The 19,797-nt window shown below is 46.3% G+C and overlaps 1 protein-coding gene across 1 annotated transcript in view; it reads right to left on the reverse strand.

Annotated features, from left to right (window-relative positions):
* PTPRU (protein tyrosine phosphatase receptor type U) overlaps positions 1 to 19,797 on the reverse strand; it is a 622,411-nt gene that overhangs the window by 276,747 nt on the left and 325,867 nt on the right. The window contains exon 8 of the mRNA XM_084815602.1: positions 2,244 to 2,552. Within this exon, the coding sequence (XP_084671728.1) occupies positions 2,244 to 2,552 (309 nt within the window). The remainder of the gene's footprint in view (positions 1 to 2,243; positions 2,553 to 19,797) is intronic.

A 19,797-nucleotide genomic window follows, 5' to 3' on the forward strand; every position in this document is an offset into this window, starting at 1 on the left:
ATGGTGATTCCCACCATCCCACCTCCTGCAGTGTGAAGTTGTATGGTCCATTCTACCATGCCGGTATTCTTGCACCTCATTCCTTCCTTGTTCTGCTGCATGTGTAGACCAGGGATTGGTTCGCTTGGAAAAGCTGACCATCTTAGCCTATCCCCTTCCAGCAGTCCACCATACCCAGCTCATCAAGTTCCTTCATTTCCATGTCATGTGGACGTTCATTCCATTTAAATCAGATTCTGAATTACAGGAAGAGAATCAAGTGGATGCTCTTCCCTCCAAGCTCTCCCCACCATCCACATCCCCTCCCTCCTTTCCTCTCGGCCCCACAAGGATTCTTGTATCCCAGCCTCACTCTTGCCTCCAGGACCAGGTGCTCAGCTTGTTCTAATAACTCTAAGATAAGAGAAGGGAAGAGAAGCAGGAGAAGGGAGAAGAAAAGAACAATAATCGGCTGGTCTCATGCATGTATAAATAAGTCCTACTTGTAACCATGGTAACAGCACTGAATTGCTGTCCTGCACCACAGTATCGCCCCAAATAATTTCTTTTTTTAACATTTTCTCATCAATGAGGTCTCCTTGAAGAAATGGATTTACTAAATGGAAGGACATTAGATTCAGAACAACTGATGGGTTAAGCCCTAAATGTTGGTTTGACACTAGAACAGAGGCTACCCCACTCTGAAAACTGACCATGCAAACACAAATTTTTCAAATGCTTGTGTAGGACTTCTCACATACACTGGTTGTATTGGTCTAGTCTTCCTTCTGCTCCATTCCTTCCTCCATTTATCCTTTCTTCTATGCTCCATTTATCCTTCTTGTTGCCTTTTCCTCCCTCCCTCCCTCCCAAATATTCATATCCTACTTCATCTACAATGTTTGGGGTAGTTTACAACAACAACAATTTCTCTATAAAAGCCAGCTCTCACTCAGATGGTATAGTCAGCCATATGGTGGTAGGACAAAGGTTCTAGAACAGCCCCCCATGCCCCACCCAAACACACACACACTCCTGCAAAGGAATAATCATCATATCTCACCATCACATCTTCTCATGAAGATCATAGCATTCATCAATCTGCTTGCAGTAAAAATGACCATCCTATGAAGCAGAATGCATCTTCAGTGTGCCAAGACACACCTTACCTTAAAAACGTAGCTAGCAGCTATGTGTGTTGTTGTTTTACTCTAGAGTAAGTGCAGAAGTCCCAATCTGGACTCTAGTGTGAGGAGTAGGGGGCTTTAAAATTCCCCCTCCACTGCGGTCCCAGTCTACTTTAATGGATCACTATTTGGAAATATACATTGCAGACATCAGGCCCGTAATGAAGGGCAAAGCCCCCGTTATCCCTGATGCTAGGGCTGCAATCTGGATTTGGAATCCTGTGCTTACTCTAGAGGAAAAAGAAAAAAAGGGGGCAGGGGGAGACATTGTTGCTAGCTATGTTTTTAAACTAATGCATGCTTTGGGTCTCAGAGATATAGAATGGCCCAGCAGAAGTTAACCCCAGCTGTCTGGGAGATTAACAAAGTCTCTGTGACACAAGGAAAGGGCTCAAGGAAGGTTCCAAAACCATGAAAAATGTGGAGGTGGGACCAGGAACTGGCTCTCATAATATGCTCACTAGGTTCATCTATAACATCCTACCCAAAATTTGAGGAGACAGGCTATCAGGGCTGCCCCAAGATTTTGCTGCCTGAGGTGATGGGCAATATGGTGCACCCCACCCAAACTTCATGTACAGAAACAGATGGGATTGGCAATTGAATCTTACTTCAGCACTGGTGAAGGAACAGCATTGTCCACTGTCACACTTGAGGGTAACAGACTACCTTAGGGGGGTAGCTTGGGACAGGCCGCACTGCACACATCGTTCTGCCCTTCATGCTTTTTTTGGGGGGAAGGGGATGTTTCAGGAGTCATAGGCTCATGAAACTTGACTCCCTCCACCCCTCTTAGGCTCATAGGCTCCCAACTTGACTCCCTCCACCCCTCTTCACTGAGTCTGCAGGGGAAGACACCTGGAAGATTCTGCCAGCTGCACTGATGCTTATGTCTTCATGAATTATCCTCAACCAATTAGCTTCATTAATCTAGCAGTATGTAACCGTGGTTTTCTATGGGTTTTTAATAAGTCCCCCTCCTCCTGCTCCCTTGGGGAGAACAGTTTCTTGATACCAGAGGGAGGAAAGCTATCTGCATCTCCTCCCACCCCTGCAAATTCAAGATGCCACACTCACCATCTTCGTCAGTCTGAAATATCATCTCTTTGCCTTCTTTCCGGCCCTCAGGGTTGGAGAGGATGAGTTTGACGTGGACGTTTTTGTAAGGCAGCAGATTCTTGATGGTGTAGTGGTTGGCATTGTGCTCCATCTTCACACATTCCCGGAAGGTCTGGTTGTGGCCCGTGCCCACGGCATAGCGATAGCAGAGCGTGACAGTATACGTGTGACAACGGGTCAGGTTGTAGCCCAGGGGTTCCCACTGGAGAGTCAGCTGCCTGGACTGGATCTCTGCAAAGGCAAGGCCTTTGGGGGCCCTCATGGGTTCTGCCACCACAACAGAAAGGGAAGAGAATGAAATCAATGACACAAGAAGCATCACTCATCCTGGGCAGAAAGACACTGGTGAACAACATGGAGGGGGAGCACAGCTTAGTAGCAGGAATGGGTGAGAATCTGTTTTTGGTTCAATTTTGATCAGAATTTACTGAAATTCTCAGTTCTCCATATTTGAAATAACAAGAACTTAAGGTTTGATGATGATGATGATGATGATGTGGGAGAAATGGACAGATTTGTCCATCCAGGCCCAGGACTTTTGAGTGCTTAGCTCTTCAAAGTCAGGCTATGAATCCCTGGGCATTCAAACATGTTACTGCTAAATTACAGTTGCCACCTCTTTTTTCTGAAAGGCTCCTCATCTTTAACAGCTATATGACAGGCACCTATGGCATGGCCCTCTCCATGATGGGAATCATTGTACCTACTGCATTTAGCTCGAGCAGCTGGGTGACCTTTCAGTTTCAGTTCATTTTTGATGATAACTTACCAAAATTCACAAAGTCCATATTCAGGAGAGAAATAACTTGAGGTTTTAAAAAAGCAAATGTGGGAGAAAGCAAAACTGATGGATTCACCCATCCCTACATGGCAGTAGAATATCTGCTTTGTATGCAGGAGCTCCCAGATTCTCAATCCCTCAAATTTCTAGTTTTAAAAGGCATTGGGTGGCAAGTAATGGGAAAGACCTCTGCCTCAGGCACTGGAAACTTATAAGCAGCTTATAAGTACCTCCCTATGTTCCTATGCAGGGTGGGCAACATACCACGTAGGACTGCATGCAGTCCTTGGCCTCATTTCAAAAGCCCTCTAAAAGCAATCGGTTCAGATCTCTGACAGGAGTGACCTGTCCCTTCCCAAGCAGTGGGTGGGGAGGAAGATGTGGGGAAGAGACAGGGTATGTCAGAGAGAGAGAGAGAAAGGCCCACCCACTCTTGGGTCTGACTCCACCCACTCTTGGCTTTGGCCCCACCTATGGCCAGAATATGGTCACGAACAGATTACCCCTGAGGAAATGCAGCCTTTGACAGATTAAAGATTCCCCACCTGAATTCTAATAGGTAGTTTGATGGGAAATGCTGCTCCCCAAAACAGGTCGTAAGAGACCTCCATTTATACAAGTGAGGTATCTTGTCCACAGGCTGAAAGAACTCTTGGAATGGGAAACCAAACATTCTCATGGTAAGAACCGCACCCGGGCCCCACTCCCAACTTTTAATAACAGCCACATGGGCTAGTGGGGAGGATTTACAGACACGATATCAAGAGAGGCAGCCTAAGCTTCAATTTATCCAGAAAGGAGAGCTTCCTCAAGCTAGGTCAGATCAGATCAGGAACTGCACAGCTCCCTTGTCCCTACAACTTGGGAGCTGTCCTAGGTTGTGGTCCAACACATTGCTCCTGAACATAGCTACGCACTAACTTTGCCGCAGGCATGTGACTTTGTGCATCCCCTTCCCCAAGCAGTGTGAAGCCCCATGCAGTGTTTGGCAGGCCAGTTTCCCTTGGGGGAGAGAGTACTGGAGAGAGACTCATGGTGTATAATCCATTGGATTATTAATATAGAGACTGAAGAAATATCCTGGGGCCAAGGAGCAAGCACACAAGCAGGACATCCTAGATTCATGGCAGCTTCAGTCCACCCCCACTCACCTCTTAACCATCTTCAAGCCAAAACCAATGGGTTCTCCTGAAGTCTCCTGAACCCCAGAAGAAGACTAGTCAAGCCAGTTCCTGCAGAGTGTGTCTATGTGTGCAAGGCAAGGTATGTTCAATGTGTCACTGGACAAAGACAAGCCTCATTGCCCACCAGTGTCCTTTGTCAATGATCAAGCCATGCAAAGCTTCAATAAGGTTGATGTGTCAAGACTGTATGGTTCACAATAACCCAATCTAGACTGGAAAATAAGTGCCAGTTCTTAATCATTCATGGATACACACACACACACACACGACTAACAACAGAGTATATATATACTGTATATGTTTCAGTTTCTGCCCTCACCAATAGCTACTGATGAGGGTGAAAGACGAAACATTTCTCTCTCTCTCTCTCTCTCTCACCGCCCCCCTGCCCCGTTGTTAAGCTACCTATTTTTTTTGTTATATATATTTTAACTTAGGACTGACTGCATCCATAGTGGATTCAGAGCCTCCTTTTTGCTTTGCTGTTGAGCCACTTTACACCAACCTCTCTATCTATATATCTCAATATCTATATATCTATATCTACATCTATAGCTATGTATACAATTTGCATAATTTTTTAGTTCAACAGCACTTAAACAAGGTATTTGCAACCCAAGATCACACCAATGTGTTACATTACCTGCAGTTACCTCCAATTTCTTTTAGGACATTTCTTTTAGGAGCACAGTTACTAACAAAACTTATTTATTTATTTCATTTATATCCCACCTTTTTTCTCTTGTAAGGAATCCAAGGAGGCTTACATTATCTTCCTCGTCTCCATTTTATTCTCACAACAACAACCCTGTGAGGTACTTTGGGCTGAGAGTCTGTGATTGGCCCAAAGTCACCCAGTGAGCTTCCATGGCTTAGTGGGGACTAAAACCCAGATCTCCCATCTCCCAGTCCAACACTCTCACCACTACACCAGGCTGGCTTGTCTACTCCATTAGACAATCGGGAACATGCATTTCCACTAATGTAATTCATTTAATTGAAGAAGAAAAAAAAGAGATGTTGTATGCAATATGTTGGAAAAACTACAATGGACCAAAGAAAAAGATTCTCTAACCACAAATTCGTGATTCTTACAAAAAACCTAGAGCAGCCTGTTGCAAGTCAGTTTAACTCACCTGCACCTGTACATAGGCTCTCAGATTTACAGTTGCTTCCAGTTGAACAAACACACTAGGGGTGCACGAAAGCCACTTACCTGGTCTCGCAGCTTGCTTCGCGGTGGGGGGGAGGCGCTTCGCTGCTCCCCCCGAAGTTCAGGCCGGGGGGGGGGAGGCTTCCCGCCTCGCCCGGCCGAAATTCAGGCCGGGGAGGAGGCTCCCCCATAGGGAGCCGCCATTCACGTTCCTTGTTTGGTCGCTGTAGTCTACGTAAATCTTTACGTAGACTACTCGAAAATAAGGGCAACGCAAATAGTGTTGCCCTTATTTTTGCCGTAGTCTACGTAATCTTAACGTAGACTACAGCGACCAAATAAGGAACGCGAATGGCGGCTCCCTATGGGGGCCGCCATTAGCCGTACGCGCTTTTTTTTTTTTAAGTCACCCGTGATAGGCTACGTGACGATTTACGTAGCCTATCACGGCTAGATCTGCAAAGTCAGCCGTGATAGGCTACGTGAATCGTCACGTAGCCTATCAGGGGGCGTTTTTTTAAAAAAAAAAAACGTTCGCGTTCGCGGCCAGGCGAGGCGGGAAGCCTCCTCCCCGGCCTGAATTTCGGCTGGTGCGAGGCGGGAAGCCTCCCCCCCGGCCTGAATTTCGGCCGGGGCAAGGCGGGAAGCCTCCCCCCTCGGCCTGAACTTCGCGGGGGGAGCAGCGAAGTGCCTCCCCCCCACCGCGAACGTCCTTCGACAACAGGTAAGGGACTTTCGTCCACCCCTACAAATCCCTTTCAATAGCGCTGTGCCAAAAATTTCTCCCCCCCTCCTTTTTTTTTTACCATTCTCATTCAATTTGACAGAAAAGAAATTGTTTTCCAAAAGAAATTCAAAGGAGAAGAAATTTCCTTTGTTTTAATTTTTGTGAACTGCCTAGACAGCTTCGGCTATTGGGTGGTATAGAAATGAAATAAATAATAATTAAAAAAAATAAAATAAACATTTTAGAGAAATTCTCATGGGTTGGGTTCAGGGTTCTTGTCCTTACCTTACTTAGGAGATGGCCAAGGAGTGTGCACAAGAAGTGTCCTGTCTTTCATTGTACAATCACCTCTGTGGCAGCCTGTAGCCTCCTCAGCTTCCCACACTTCATTTAAAGCCCAGGGGAAGACTAGGGATTCCGGAGAATTCCACAGTGGACTCCAATGAGGCCGGATTTATGTAGTAAAAAGATTTACGTAGCCTGTCATGGCAAAGAGCAGGGACGCAAATGGTGTCCACTACGTTGGACATCATTTGTGTCCGCAATCTGGCAGTCCAGCAGCAGACGGACCCAGCTGGAGGCTCCGCGGACTCGCCGTGGAGCGGAGCCGACTGGGGAGGATTCCAGGGGGGGAGGAATGGATCGCCTCCCCCCTCATGGACCCCCTGGCGGACTCAGGTAGGTGGGGTTCGTACACCCCTAGGGAAGACATAATAAAATCATTCCTGCCATAGGGCTTTTTCAGATCAGGAAGCACAGGCCGCCTGGGAGGCTGCAGAGCAATTGGGAGACATGTAATAGAAGGAAAACACACACACACACAACACCCTTCACCACATTGCATGGATTAGGTAAGCTCAAAAACACCACCAAAATAAATTATAAAATGCCCTGAGAATGATGCAGAAAAGTGGAAGCCTCAACACTTATAGTGGCAGCAGGAAAAAAACAAAAACCCTCAGGAAAAAAGAAAGAAGCTGTACCACAACCCCTGCCAATTGTGAGTCCTATCTATGAGAAACTGCTGAAGAATTTCTCCTCCCCTTGGAGAAATCTGGTGAAATTGTTCCCCCAATTTCTCTGCCCACCAATACTCTGGAGAATTTTGTGATGCCATTTGCACACAACTCTACCTTTCAAAGCCATGTAAGGCAGCGGCCATCACCACATTTCGTGGTCAGTATCTCCCCCAATTAATTCTGCATTGTGTGAACAAGTGCTCCCTTTTGTCTGTAGCAGCCATGGAGATATAGGTGAAGCACATTATCACTTCCATGATTCAGGAGTCCATAAGTAACGGCTTCCTCCTTTGGAAAAAAGAAACTTTTAACTATGCTTTCAGCGACAGCATAATCTGAATATTGCCTATTCTGCATGCATGAGAAATGTGTGTGGCCATTCTTACATTCTGTAGCAGTTTGAAGCTGCGAGGTTGCAGCATCTAGGGCAGAATGAAAGCTCGACATGCCACAAAACTCTCTCAATATTTCAGGCAACGGCAGCTCCCCTGTGTCTGCATGCGCTTCCTTCTTGTTAAATATTTGGAATTTTTCATAAACATCATCGAAAGAGACAGCGCCAGGTGAAAAACCAGAGTAAGCAAAATGCAGCAGTAGCTTTTCTCACAGGTCTTTGCAAACGTAGCCGGGACCAATCAATCTGATCGCTCTCTCTCTTTTCTCTCCCATAATGATAAAAATCTATCAATTTTATGAGGGTTGTTTTTCTGTAGCTGTTATTTTAAAGGTATTTTAGTTGTCCATGTAGAGCCCAAATTTACACTGCTGTGGCAACACATAAGTGGGGATACATTTCAATAAAATTACCATTTCTATCATGGCTTTTTTTTTTCCTTGTTGTTAAAATGAGAAACTGCATCCCACTGGATTTTATCTCCACATTCCAAAGCTGTTTTGTAGAAATCCTGTGTCTGAACATACTTTGAAAATGCAGGAGAGCCTCTTCAGCTCTTTAGAGGTTGATTTTACAGCCCTTTTTTGCTGATTTGCATGTACCGTCTTAGTGGTGCACATTTTTTAACTATTTATTTAAGCATTTGATACCCCAATCTTTGAAAATCTATCTATCTATCTATCTATCTATCTATCTATCTATCTATCTATCTATATCAGCTCTGTTGGAAGCTGTTGGGAGAATGTGTGTGTGTGTGTGTGTGTTCGGAATATTCTCCGAACAGCTTCCAAAAGAGTCTACAAAACAATGCACTGTTAATTCACATTATACAAAACACAACGACCAGATAAGATCCAAAGGAAGAACAGAAATGCACGGTCCAAACTGGATGGGATTGATTTTCCTTGGCATGGTTGAAAGTTTTTCACCCTCTATTGCCACTGTAGTCTTGATTGGAATCGCTGCTATTCATAGTGGGAGGAAAGCCCATGCGAGGGGGATTCTGAACAGAACCACAGTAGGGGCAAAGTCTTAAAGCCCCCTCCCACCACACTACACTCACATTCTGGCTCACCCCCCATCCTGCATGCTGACAATCTTCTTCTTCTTCTTCTTCTTCAGCCTCAGACTCATTAGGTCAAACCACATGATAAACATCAGGTCTAATTTGGCCCTAAAAGACTTTGGAAAATAAGTGTCATGATCCCAGGCTTGGAGGCTCAGTATCACCCCAAGAAGGACTCAGAGTCTGATGAAGCATGAGCCACCCCACTTTAGGGAGAATCCTCCTTATTTACCTTCCAGGCCACAGGATGTAACCCTCCCCTCAATATCAGACTCTGAAGAAGTTTCTCCCACAGCCTCTCCTCTTTCTTGCCCCCGTAGGAGCAGGAGACTACACATATGACCATAGCTAGCATCCAGCAGGGGCAGAGCCTCTGAAGGTTCTGGTTCTTCCAGCCATCTCAGTTGCTTGCAGTCCCTTGCTGGGACAACAGCTCTCCTTGTAAGGGAACACTCCAGTCAGTAGCCCCACAGTACACTGTCGAGGCTCCTGACAGTTCCTTACCTTACAATGACCCTGCGCTCCTGTTCTGACCCTGCTTTACCAAATACAGGAACACAGGAAGCTTCCTTATAGTGAGCCAGACTTTTAGTCCATCTAGCCCAGTATTGTCAACACTGACTGGCAGCAGCTCCCGGGGGTTTCAGGCAGGAGTTTTTCCAGCCCTATCTGGAGATGCCAGGGGTTGAACCTGGAACCTTCTACATGAAAAGCAGGTGCTCTATCACTGAGCTATGGCTTGTCACCTTCTTGACACTGAACCATTCATGCATCTGCTACAGGCTCCTTCCCCTGGGCATCTAGGCTAGCCAGGACAATAAGAAGATTTTCACCTAGCACGGAATATACAGCAAACTTGATGCATACAAACCTTTCTGGGGAGAGAGTTCCAGAGCCAGGTGCTACTTACTACAGAAAAGTCCTTGACTCCCATCACTAACTACCATACTTCTGGTGGTGATGGGACCTGGAGAAGGCCTCTGGGGAAGATCTTACTGCATGGGCAAATGTACAAGAAAGGAGATGGTCCGTGGCGCACCTGTATCCCAAGACATTTTTTTCTTAAGTTGTTCAAGGTTTGGTTGTTTTGCCCAAGCCATGAGGGACATTTCGAAATAATGGAAAGTTGGGAACACCAACAGGAGTTAGGATCTGTGCTGACTGAAGATTGAGAGTAAGGGCCAAATTAGATGCCAACCAAGGCACCCATGTTTGTTTATTCACATGCCTGTCCTGTTCATTTATAAAGTGGGTGAATGGGGCCTATTTTTAACATTACATGGGGCACATAGGTGAGGGGAAATGAAACATCCCCCTCCTTCCCTCCCCGCAACCTGTGTTCTTCTCAGCCAACATCACTTCCAACATCTCAGCCTATCTCACAGAAAAGGACAAACAACCATCTATAGCTCCCTTGTATTGAGTTAGAACACTGGTCCCTCTCCTCTGATTTTATTTTTTCCATTTATAGTTCATCTTTCTTCCAAGAATTGCAGCATGACAACCCTGTCAGGTAAGCTAGGATGAGAAATGGCATCTAGTGAGCTTCATGGCTGAGTGTGGATTTCAGCCTAGGTCTCCCCATACCTAGTCTGACCTTCTAACCCAGGGGTCAGCAACCTGGTGCCCTCCAGTTGTTTTGGACTACAACTCCCATAAAACTTGGTCATTGGCCACATCGGCTAAGGTTTATGGGAGTAGTAGTCTGAAACATCTAGAGTGTACCAGCTTACCTACCCCTGCTCTAACCATTACACCACACTGGCTCTTTGATCAACAACAGCCATGGCCCTGGACTTGAGTCAGAAGTGGAGGAACTGGCCAGGTCTGACACTCCTGGGTGGGGAACTGGACCAGGCTCTTGACACTGAGACTGAGGTGGGGTTTGAGCAATGCGCTCAAGTGCACGTGTGCATTAGGAACAATCTTCACAAAGCTACCTTGATGCAGTCATGCATACAATCACAGTGAGATTAGACTGGATGGGTGCTATTTTGCTCATGTTCTGCTTCTCAGAGGCATCTGGTTGGCCAGTGTAGGTCTTAACTAGATGGACCTTTGATAAAAGTTCTTTCAGGTCTCATCTCAGTGGTGCCAGTGTGGGAGACTGCCTGCGAACACTACATACGTCGTCTTGAGTCCCATTGTGGAAAAAAGGTGGGACGCACATAAACAAAAAACACTGGCACTTAGTGAATTGTATCTGGAAACAAGCAGGAAGGCACTGAAGATCTTTAAGCCCTGGGGTGATGTGATCAAAATGGCCAGTCCAGTTAATAGCCTGGTCACTGTATTCAGAACCATCCAAAGTTTCAAAGCACTTTTCAGAGGTGATGTTGGGATCCTCCACTCAGCAGGTGGTGGCCAGAGTGCAGATAGCCACCAGGGCACTGTAAGGCACCAGGGATCTCAAACCAAGGACTCTGGCTGCAGAGTCCAGGTGCCTTACTCCCTACCCCACCAGGGCAGCTGTCAGGCAAGAAGGGCTTCCAGCCTGAGTTCTACTACCCTTCAGCACCACCCCTGTAATGGCCAGAGGTGGTACTGCCGCAGCTTTATCAGCCAAGCCAGACCAGGTGACCTGAGGAACCAATAGGGGCCTGGCTGACCTTATATAACTACTTACTCTGCCCTGAGTGGCATATTGTCTGGTGTGAGCACTGCAATATAAAGACGATATATGTCATTTGGGCAATTTCTCTCAGTAAGCGTGTGAAAACGAGAACACTGGAACTAAATTTCTGGTCACGTATATGAAAAACAAGATTTATTGGTAATGGGAAACCAGTATCACTTTGCTTAAACAGGGAAGGTGTAATCACTTCTCACCAAAGAATTGTGAGTCAGAAGACAATTACATAGCAGGAAGTTGCAAATTGTGGTCCTGGACTCCTGACTCATGATGCTGAGATCACTGTCTAATTAAATAATTTTGGAGCTTTATAGAGTTATGAGTTTAATTCCCCCTAGGCTAGTTTTTCAAAGGCATCGTACAAGCCATAAGAGACGTGCACGTGTGTGTGTGTGTGTGTGTGTGTGTGTGACTACTGACAGAGAGATTCAATTGTCCATAGTGTTAAATGATGACATACTTAAAGTCTAGCACAATTTTCAAGACCAGAGGAAAAAGATGTCACACTTTAATTTCTTGTCCAAAGGCAAAACCCAAATATTCAACAAATCACAAACCAGTTTGAATTCTCCAGCTAGCTTAATCACCTAGAAGTAGCTTGAGAAGGGGGGAATTTTCTATAGGATCAAGCCAGCAATCCATAACATCAGATGAGGTCCATCTCCAAATGGCCATCAATTCTCCTTCCCTCTTTTACCATGATGGAACTTTCCACTCCAATCGCTTACCCTAGAACATGGCAATTGCATTTCCAGGGCTAAGGGGAGGAAGGAAAGTAAGGGGAAATATTTGCAACAGGCCTCGTAGTCTTGTGGGGGTGGGAGAAATGTAGGTTTGCAGGAAGTGGTTCTATAATTAAGGCAATTGGGTCACACCAAAGAGGCAACATGAAAGGGAATTATCCCTTTGATACAATACTTCAGGGACCAGCAAAGATTATACTCTTTGTTGAGTTTTTGCCCCACCCCCTGCCACACACACACACACACACACACGTTGTGCTGGAATCTAGTTTTTTAGGGGGCAGGTTAAAATTCTGTTTTCCCCAGGCATTTCGCAGCATCTGATTACTTTTGATGTTCAATGACTTATGTTGTTAGAGGATGTTAAATGGGTGACATTAATGTTTAGATTTGTAAGCCATCACAGAGAACTTACAGTGGAAGGTCAAATGAAGATATTTTAAATGAAGGCACACAATACAAATCAACCAATATGAGAAGGAGGAGGCATCATTGCAAGACTTGCCACCCTATGGACTGTTGGATAGTGTGGCCATGTGTCCTACTTTACAGAGGACAGTCCTCTGTTTGAAGGTGTCCTCTGTTTGAAGTAGAGCTGTGAACAAATGGCCTCTTGAAATTCTCCACCCTATTTGTGGACAGATAAATTGCAGGGACAATTTCACTGAATTTCTCCAGGGGGAGGAGAAATTCTCCAAGAGTTTCTTACAAATAGGACTCACCATTGGCAAGGGTTGTCACACAGCTTCTTCTGTTTTTTTTCTAAGGGTCTTTGGTTTTTTGCTCTGCCAATACAAGTCACAACAACACTGGGGATGGGCAAATGAGTGATGTTCAAGATCAGCAGGATTGTCCAGCATCATCTCACCACTCATCTTGTGCCTGATTACCATTCACATTTGCATTTGCTGATCTCTCTGTGCAAACAGGAAACTTGCACAAAATAAAATGGCAATCAAACAGGACATTTGTGCAAATTTCCCCAAATTTGGACAAATGTACCCAAATTTATGCACATTTCCTAATTTGCACAACTTTTCTCCGTAGACTAAAGTGGGGCTGATTCAGTCCACAGAGGAAATTTGCACAAATGAGGAAATTTACAGAAATCGAACTGGGAATCAGGAACAAGATGAATGCAAGCACATGTTTAACAATTTGCGAATATTTTTGGAGGACACATACTAGAGTTCATGTTCATGTTCAGAGGTTTGTACAGGTTATGCTCACATGTTTTCCAAACAAAAGCAAAATTCTAATACGTCCATAAACAGAATCAATTGTGCTAGCAGCCTGGCCCCCATTTCACTTCCTCCATCTGATCCAAAAAAGCCCTTTGGAAGGAATTACTTCATGATGTCTTGCCTGAGCTTTAACTGAACTGGAGGAAGCCAAGGAGGCTACAGGCTGTCAGAGAGATGATTGTACAATAAAATACAGGACACTCACATGCACTCCTCAGCCACTGACTAAGTAAGATAAACACAAGAAACCTGAACCAAACCCATGAGAATTTCTCTAAAACTTTCTTCTCCTTTGAATTTCTTTTTGAAAGCAATTTCTTTTCGATCAAATTAAATGAGAATGATTGGGAAGAAATGGAGAAAAAATGTTTGGCACAGCACTGATCTGAAGGGCAGTCCAGCCCAAGTATGCCTAAAGATAAGAAAGGAGAGCTAGCAGGGGCCTTGAAGCTGCTCATCCACAGTTAGCACCTGGACAACAGACTGAACAGGCAGGCACACATGTCACCTGGTCACAATCTTACATATGATGGTGTGATTAGGGACGTCAGAGAAATCTGCAATGGAACTGAATGAGTTCGGATTTTGATGAATCCAACTGGAGGATTCTGCAGCAGAGCAGCTTTTCCCCTGTTAGGCAGATTTTGCCAACTTGAGGACCAGTTTTCTAATTTTCCTGAATTTTGTGCAAATTTCATCATATAATTTTTAAAAAAAACCAGCCAAAAATATGCATTTAAACCATAGGCTAAAGCATGAAAATACACATTTTCAGCAAATTTGTGCATTTTTCTATGTGCACAATTATGCATTTGTGCAAATGCAAATTTGCACAAATTTCTGAAAGAAAAAATCCGATTCTGTCAATGGGTGGCCGATGGAACGAAAGACAATCCGTGAAACACCGACAGAATGGATTTCACACAATCTGTACATCCCAAGGTAAGATGCATCGTGTTTCTATTATAGTCATTATTCCCAAATTTGTATCTATACACATAAATTAGTGACTTTGATGCAAATTGGTGTTCTCCTTTGTGGTGATTAGGGATGGACGAAAGTCACTTACCTGTCCTCGAAGCTTTTCGCGGTGGGGGGGAGGCGCTTCGCTGCTCCCCCCGCAAAGTTCCGGCCGGGGGGGGAGGCTTCCCGCCTCGGCCCGGCCGAAATTCAGGCCGGGGGGGAGGCTTCCCGCCTCGCCCCGGCCGAAATTCAGGCCGGGGGGGGAGGCTTCCCGCCTCACCCGGCCGCGAACGTGAAAGTTTAAAAAAAAAAAAACGCCCCCTGATAGGCTACGTGACAATTCACTTAGCCTATCACAGCTAGATCTGCAAAGTCAGCCATGATAGGCTACGTCAATCGTCACGTAGCCTATCACGGGTGACTTTAAAAAAAAAAAAAGCGCGTGCGCTAATGGCGGCCCCCATAGGGAGCCGCCATTCGCGTTCCTTATTTAGTCGCTGTAGTCTACGTAAATGTTTACGTAGACTACGGCGAAAATAAGGGCAACGCAAATAGCGTTGCCCTTATTTTCACCGTAGTCTACGTAAATCTTTACATAGACTACAGCGACCAAATAAGGAAAGGGAATGGCGGCTCCCTATGGGGGCCGCCATTATCCGTACACACTTCTTTTTTTTTTTTTAAGTCACCCGTGATAGGCTACGTGACGATTCATGTAGCCTATCACGGCTGACTTTGCAAATCTAGCCGTGATAGGCTACGTGAATCGTCATGTAGCTTATCAGGGGGCGTTTTTTTTTTTTCCTTTCATTGCAATGGCGGCGGCGGCAGCCGGTCGAAAGACCGGCTGCCGCTCCCGCCCCGCTCGAACACCTGCCGAACCGCCGGCCGGACCCGCCGCCGGGAGGGACATTCGGCGAAGGTAAGTCCCGTCCCAGGGGGGGTGCGGGGGGCGTGCGGAGGATTTCTCCCCGAAACTTGTTCGGGGGGCCGAACACATTGGCACTCGGCCCCCCGAAGTTTCAGGGAGAAATTCTCCGCCAACCCTAGCGCTCACATAGTCTGCAAGCACCTGACAGCTGCCCATCCCCTTAGTGAGCCACCATGTTACATAAAAATCACAGCTCAGGTTTCTCCGTAAAAGTAAGGCTACATAAATGGCAGCCGTAAAGGGGCCATTTACGCAACATTACAGGCGTAAATGGACCATTCAAGCCATTACTGTTGTATCAAAGGCCCCTTTACGCTGGTACTGTTGCATACAGCCAGGGCCAGAAATATTGGAACAAGGATAACTGTTTTGGCAGTTGGCCTCTGTACACCACCACATTGAAGTTGAAAGGAAACACACCCAGATGGGAGCAAAGTCAGGACTTTCAGCTGTAATTCAAGGCATTTGACAAAAGTGGGGCACTAACCATTCAGGAAGGACAGCCAGTGGCATACACACACACCCGTCATTGGTGGCTCATAAGTAATGGAACAAACCAACATCATTTCAAACTTAAGGATCGCCTTTAATACCTGGACGAAAATCCTTTGCAGTCAATGATTGCCATTAATAGCCCTATACACTTCAGAATTCATCCTGCTGCTTTTATCAGCAATCAGGTCATCAATAAACACGTGACCAGTTCCATTGGCAGCCATTCATGCCCATGCCATAACACTGCCTCCACCATGTTTGACAGATGATGTGGTATGCTTTGGATCATGAGCTGTTCCTTTCCTTCTCCATACTTTTCTCTTCCCACCATTCTGGTACAAGTTAATCTTGGTTTCATCAGTCCAAAGAGTCATATTCCAGAACTGGGCAGGCTTTTTTAGGTGTTTGTTGGCAAAGGCTAATCTGGCCTGTCTGTTCTTGAGCGTTACCAGTGATTTGCACCTTGTTGTGAAGCCTCTGTATTTACAAAGTCGTCTCTTGACTGTAGATGTTGACAATGACATGCCTACCTCTGCAAGAGCATTCTTGACCTGGCTAGATGTTGTGAAAGGGTTCCTCTTCACCATGAGCAGAATTCTGCAGTCATCCACTTTAGTTGTCTTCTGTGGTCTGCCAGGCCTTTTGCTGTTGCTGAGCTTGCCAGTTAAATCCTTCTTTTTCAGGATGTTCCAAACTGTTGTATTGGCCACTCCCACTGTTTTTGCTATCTCTCTGATGGGTTTATTTTGTTTCCTCAGCCTAATGATGGGCTCCACTCGCATGGATACCTCTTTGGACCTCATGTTGGGAGTTCCAGTGAACAGCTACCAAATGCAAATGTAACACTCAGAACCACCTCCAGGCCTTTTATATGCTTGATTGGTCATGGGGTACCCAGGAAACAGGCCACACCTGGCCATACAGCGGCTTCTCAGCCATTCGTTCCATTACTTATGAGCCACCAACGATGGGGGTGTGTGCATGCCACTGGCTGTCCTCCCTGAATGGTTAGTGCCCCACTTTTGTCAAACCCCTTAAATTACAGCTGACAGCCCTCACCATTTGTGTCCGCACCAGCCAGTCCGCAGCCGGAAATCCGGAAATCTGGCTGGTGGGGCAAGCAGCAGTGAGTTCCACAGAGCCACCACGGAGCACAGCCCCCATCGAGGATTCTGAGGGGAGGGACGGAGCACCCCCCCCACTGCGAACAGAATCCGCGAACAGGTAAGTCACTTTCGTACATCCCTACTCAATATGAGGCAGCTTCCAATGCTGCTGTTTTCCTCCAGCGGGGATAGATGTCAAGGAACAACGCAGATTGTTTCAGAATTAGCAGAAGGGGCATAAATCATGTTCTCTCTGGGATCCATAAATCCTCTCAGCAGTCCTGTGTATTTCTCATTCCTCATCAGGCCTTTGCCTTTGATGTGGACTCATTAAGCAAGGGCATCGAGGGAAAATTGATTAGCTCTACTCAGCAAGGAGAAGGAGCTTTCCAGTGAGCTCCAAAGAACAGCCATAATAGGACAGAAGCCCTCACCTTTTCAAGAAGTTTAGTGTCGGGCTCTTGAAAGGGACATATGCTGAATTGAGCCACTGAGGAGAGGCTTAATTAGTTATAATAACTGGGCATCAATAGCAGTTGTCTGCTTTAATAAGGGGTCTGGCTTCATTGCCACTATCAAATACAGAGGTTGTTTATCTCAATAACGAATAGGGATGGCGGAGAATTCCGCCACGGACTCCAGTGAGGCCGGATTCTTTAGAGCATTTGCATCCCTGCTCTTTGCCATGATGGGCTACGTAAATATATATGTAACCTATCACGGCCACGCAGGGACGGAAATGGCGGCCGCTACGGCAGCCGCCATTTGCAGCCACAGCCCAGCAGCAGACGGAGGTCCAGCTGCAGGTGGCCCCGGCCAGCAGGTCTGCGGACTCGCCGCGGAGCAGAGCCGGCCGGGGAGGATTCCAGGGGGAGGGATGGATTACCTCCCCACCCACCGCGGATCCCTGGAATGGAGCCAGGTAAGTGATCCGCCCACCCCTAATAATGAAGGATCAATTCAGATTCCTAGAAAGGGGCTGTGCGTGTGTCAAAAGGAAGTGATGAGCTGATTGAGGATGTTAGAGGATACAAGCATGACCTGCAACAAAATGTTCCAGTGCAGAGTGCTCCTACACAGGGTTCCAGGCAGCCATGCCCTTTTCCAAGATACTCAATTCTATCCAGTGGCAGCTGGTGACTCTGATGGCAGTGGGACAGTGAATCCGCTCTGGGTTTCAGTTGGAACCAGTCAGGACTCTAATGGAGCTATCCAAGGAGCTTCCGCACCTTGCATAGCTCCTTTGGAGTCCTCCTGCCTGGAACTTGGAGCAGATTCACCACCCCACGACATCAAAGCCACCAGCCTGCCCTGCAACTTGGCCAGACATCATTCTGTGCCCACTGCCCATGCTCAGTCCCTACTGAATTATTTTGGGGATGCCAATCCTTAGGGTACTTTTTTCCTTAAAGATTTATTCTGTACCTCCACAAACCTTGGGGTTCTCCCAGGCCTGCTGATACTTCACCTCTTGAGTGTGGATGGTATCATTTCAGCCACATAAGGATCCACCCTTAATCTATAGGACTGAGTTCTTCTGCTGCACATCGTTGGACAGCTCACAAGGCCTCTGACAACTCATGACAATCATGCTTTTAGGAATACACTGGAAAAACGGAATCTGATAATAGCTGGAACTGATGTCAGACTCCATAGATATGGCATGGAGGGCATTGGTTAAATATGTAGGGCTCTGTCACTGGCCTAGGGCCACTAGGAGGTTTCACTCCCTCCGTCCTAGGAAGAACAAAATGTCAAGGGTAACCCCAGACTCACTCCAGCCATGAGCTAGAGTGAGAGCACTGCAGGGAGCTTGCAGCTCTTCCTCCCTCCCAGCAAGAATACAGCTCCAACTGCCAATTGTCTTTACTATTTATTTTATTTATATCCACATTGTGGAACTCAAGGTGGCTACATGTGGTTCCCAGGTGGTCTCCCCTCCAAGCACTGACTAGATCTGCTTAGCTTCAGCAAGGTGGCTGCCTAATGTGCATTCAGTCCATGTCTCAGGACTGCAATGGTGAGGGGAAAGATGCTCGGAGCTAGAGCCACATCAAAGTGCTCTGACCCCACTTCACCACCTCTTTCACATGCAGTATTTAGCAAGGGACATTTTGGCCATTGGGTAGAGTCTGCAACAGGGACAAAGCATTTGCCTTGTTTACTACTGATGGTGATTTCACTCACCACTGCTGCTGGGCATCATGTGTGTGTGTCCCCAAAATACTGAACTGGCATTCATTATGATCCACATAGCTTACCCAATGATGTCTGAAGCCACATCAGAGTGAAGGCAGGAAGCAACACCCTCACTCTGATCAGGCTTTGGATAGCATTACAAAAGCAGCACAGAGGAGCAGTGGCGGCAATATTGCGGTCGCTGCCAGGGCCATGTAAACAGGTGGCAGCAGTGAAAAAAAAGTGGGAGCCCAGTTTCCCCAAAGGACCCGATTTGAGCGACACACAAAAACAATGTTTTTAAAAGAACTCTCACCCAGCTCTGTTCCAAACCCTGTCACTGGCCTGAGGGCTGCTGGGAAATTGTACTCCCTTTCCTTCTGGGAAGAACACCACCAAAGGGAAGACCAGCCTGGTCCCAATTAAACTTGAATGTCTGTGAACAAAACGCCACTCCGCTCTGGCATTGTCAAACTAATCTCCCTCCTCTACCCTTCCTTTGTGTATCTTGTTGTTCCAGCTGTAAGCCTGGGGGCAGGGCAGGCCCATCTGTCTTCCTTGTGATTTATACTATATGCAATGCCCAGTTAATGCAGGCACTTTTGAAATGCATAAATTAATAAATAAATTAAGAGTTAGACTGGCAGATAGTTAAGCACGGTGGTGCGTAACAGACCGAGGCAGCTTTAAGCCAAATAAGATTCATAGGAATCAAAGGCACCATCCCAGTTCCAAGAAGCTAACATCGGGAGATAAAGGCAACCACTCGTAGGAAGGCAGACAGATACTGCGAAGCAAAAGGACAATGCAAGACAGAGATGATCTGCATACTAATCAAAGCCGTCTTTATATTGACTGCCCGGGATTCTACAGCAATGCATTCATTCAAGCTGTGC

This window comes from Heloderma suspectum, chromosome 10 (genome assembly GCF_057233095.1).
Source record: "Heloderma suspectum isolate Gila_16-S chromosome 10, 16-S_ref, whole genome shotgun sequence".
Taxonomy (NCBI): Eukaryota; Metazoa; Chordata; class Lepidosauria; order Squamata; family Helodermatidae; genus Heloderma; species Heloderma suspectum.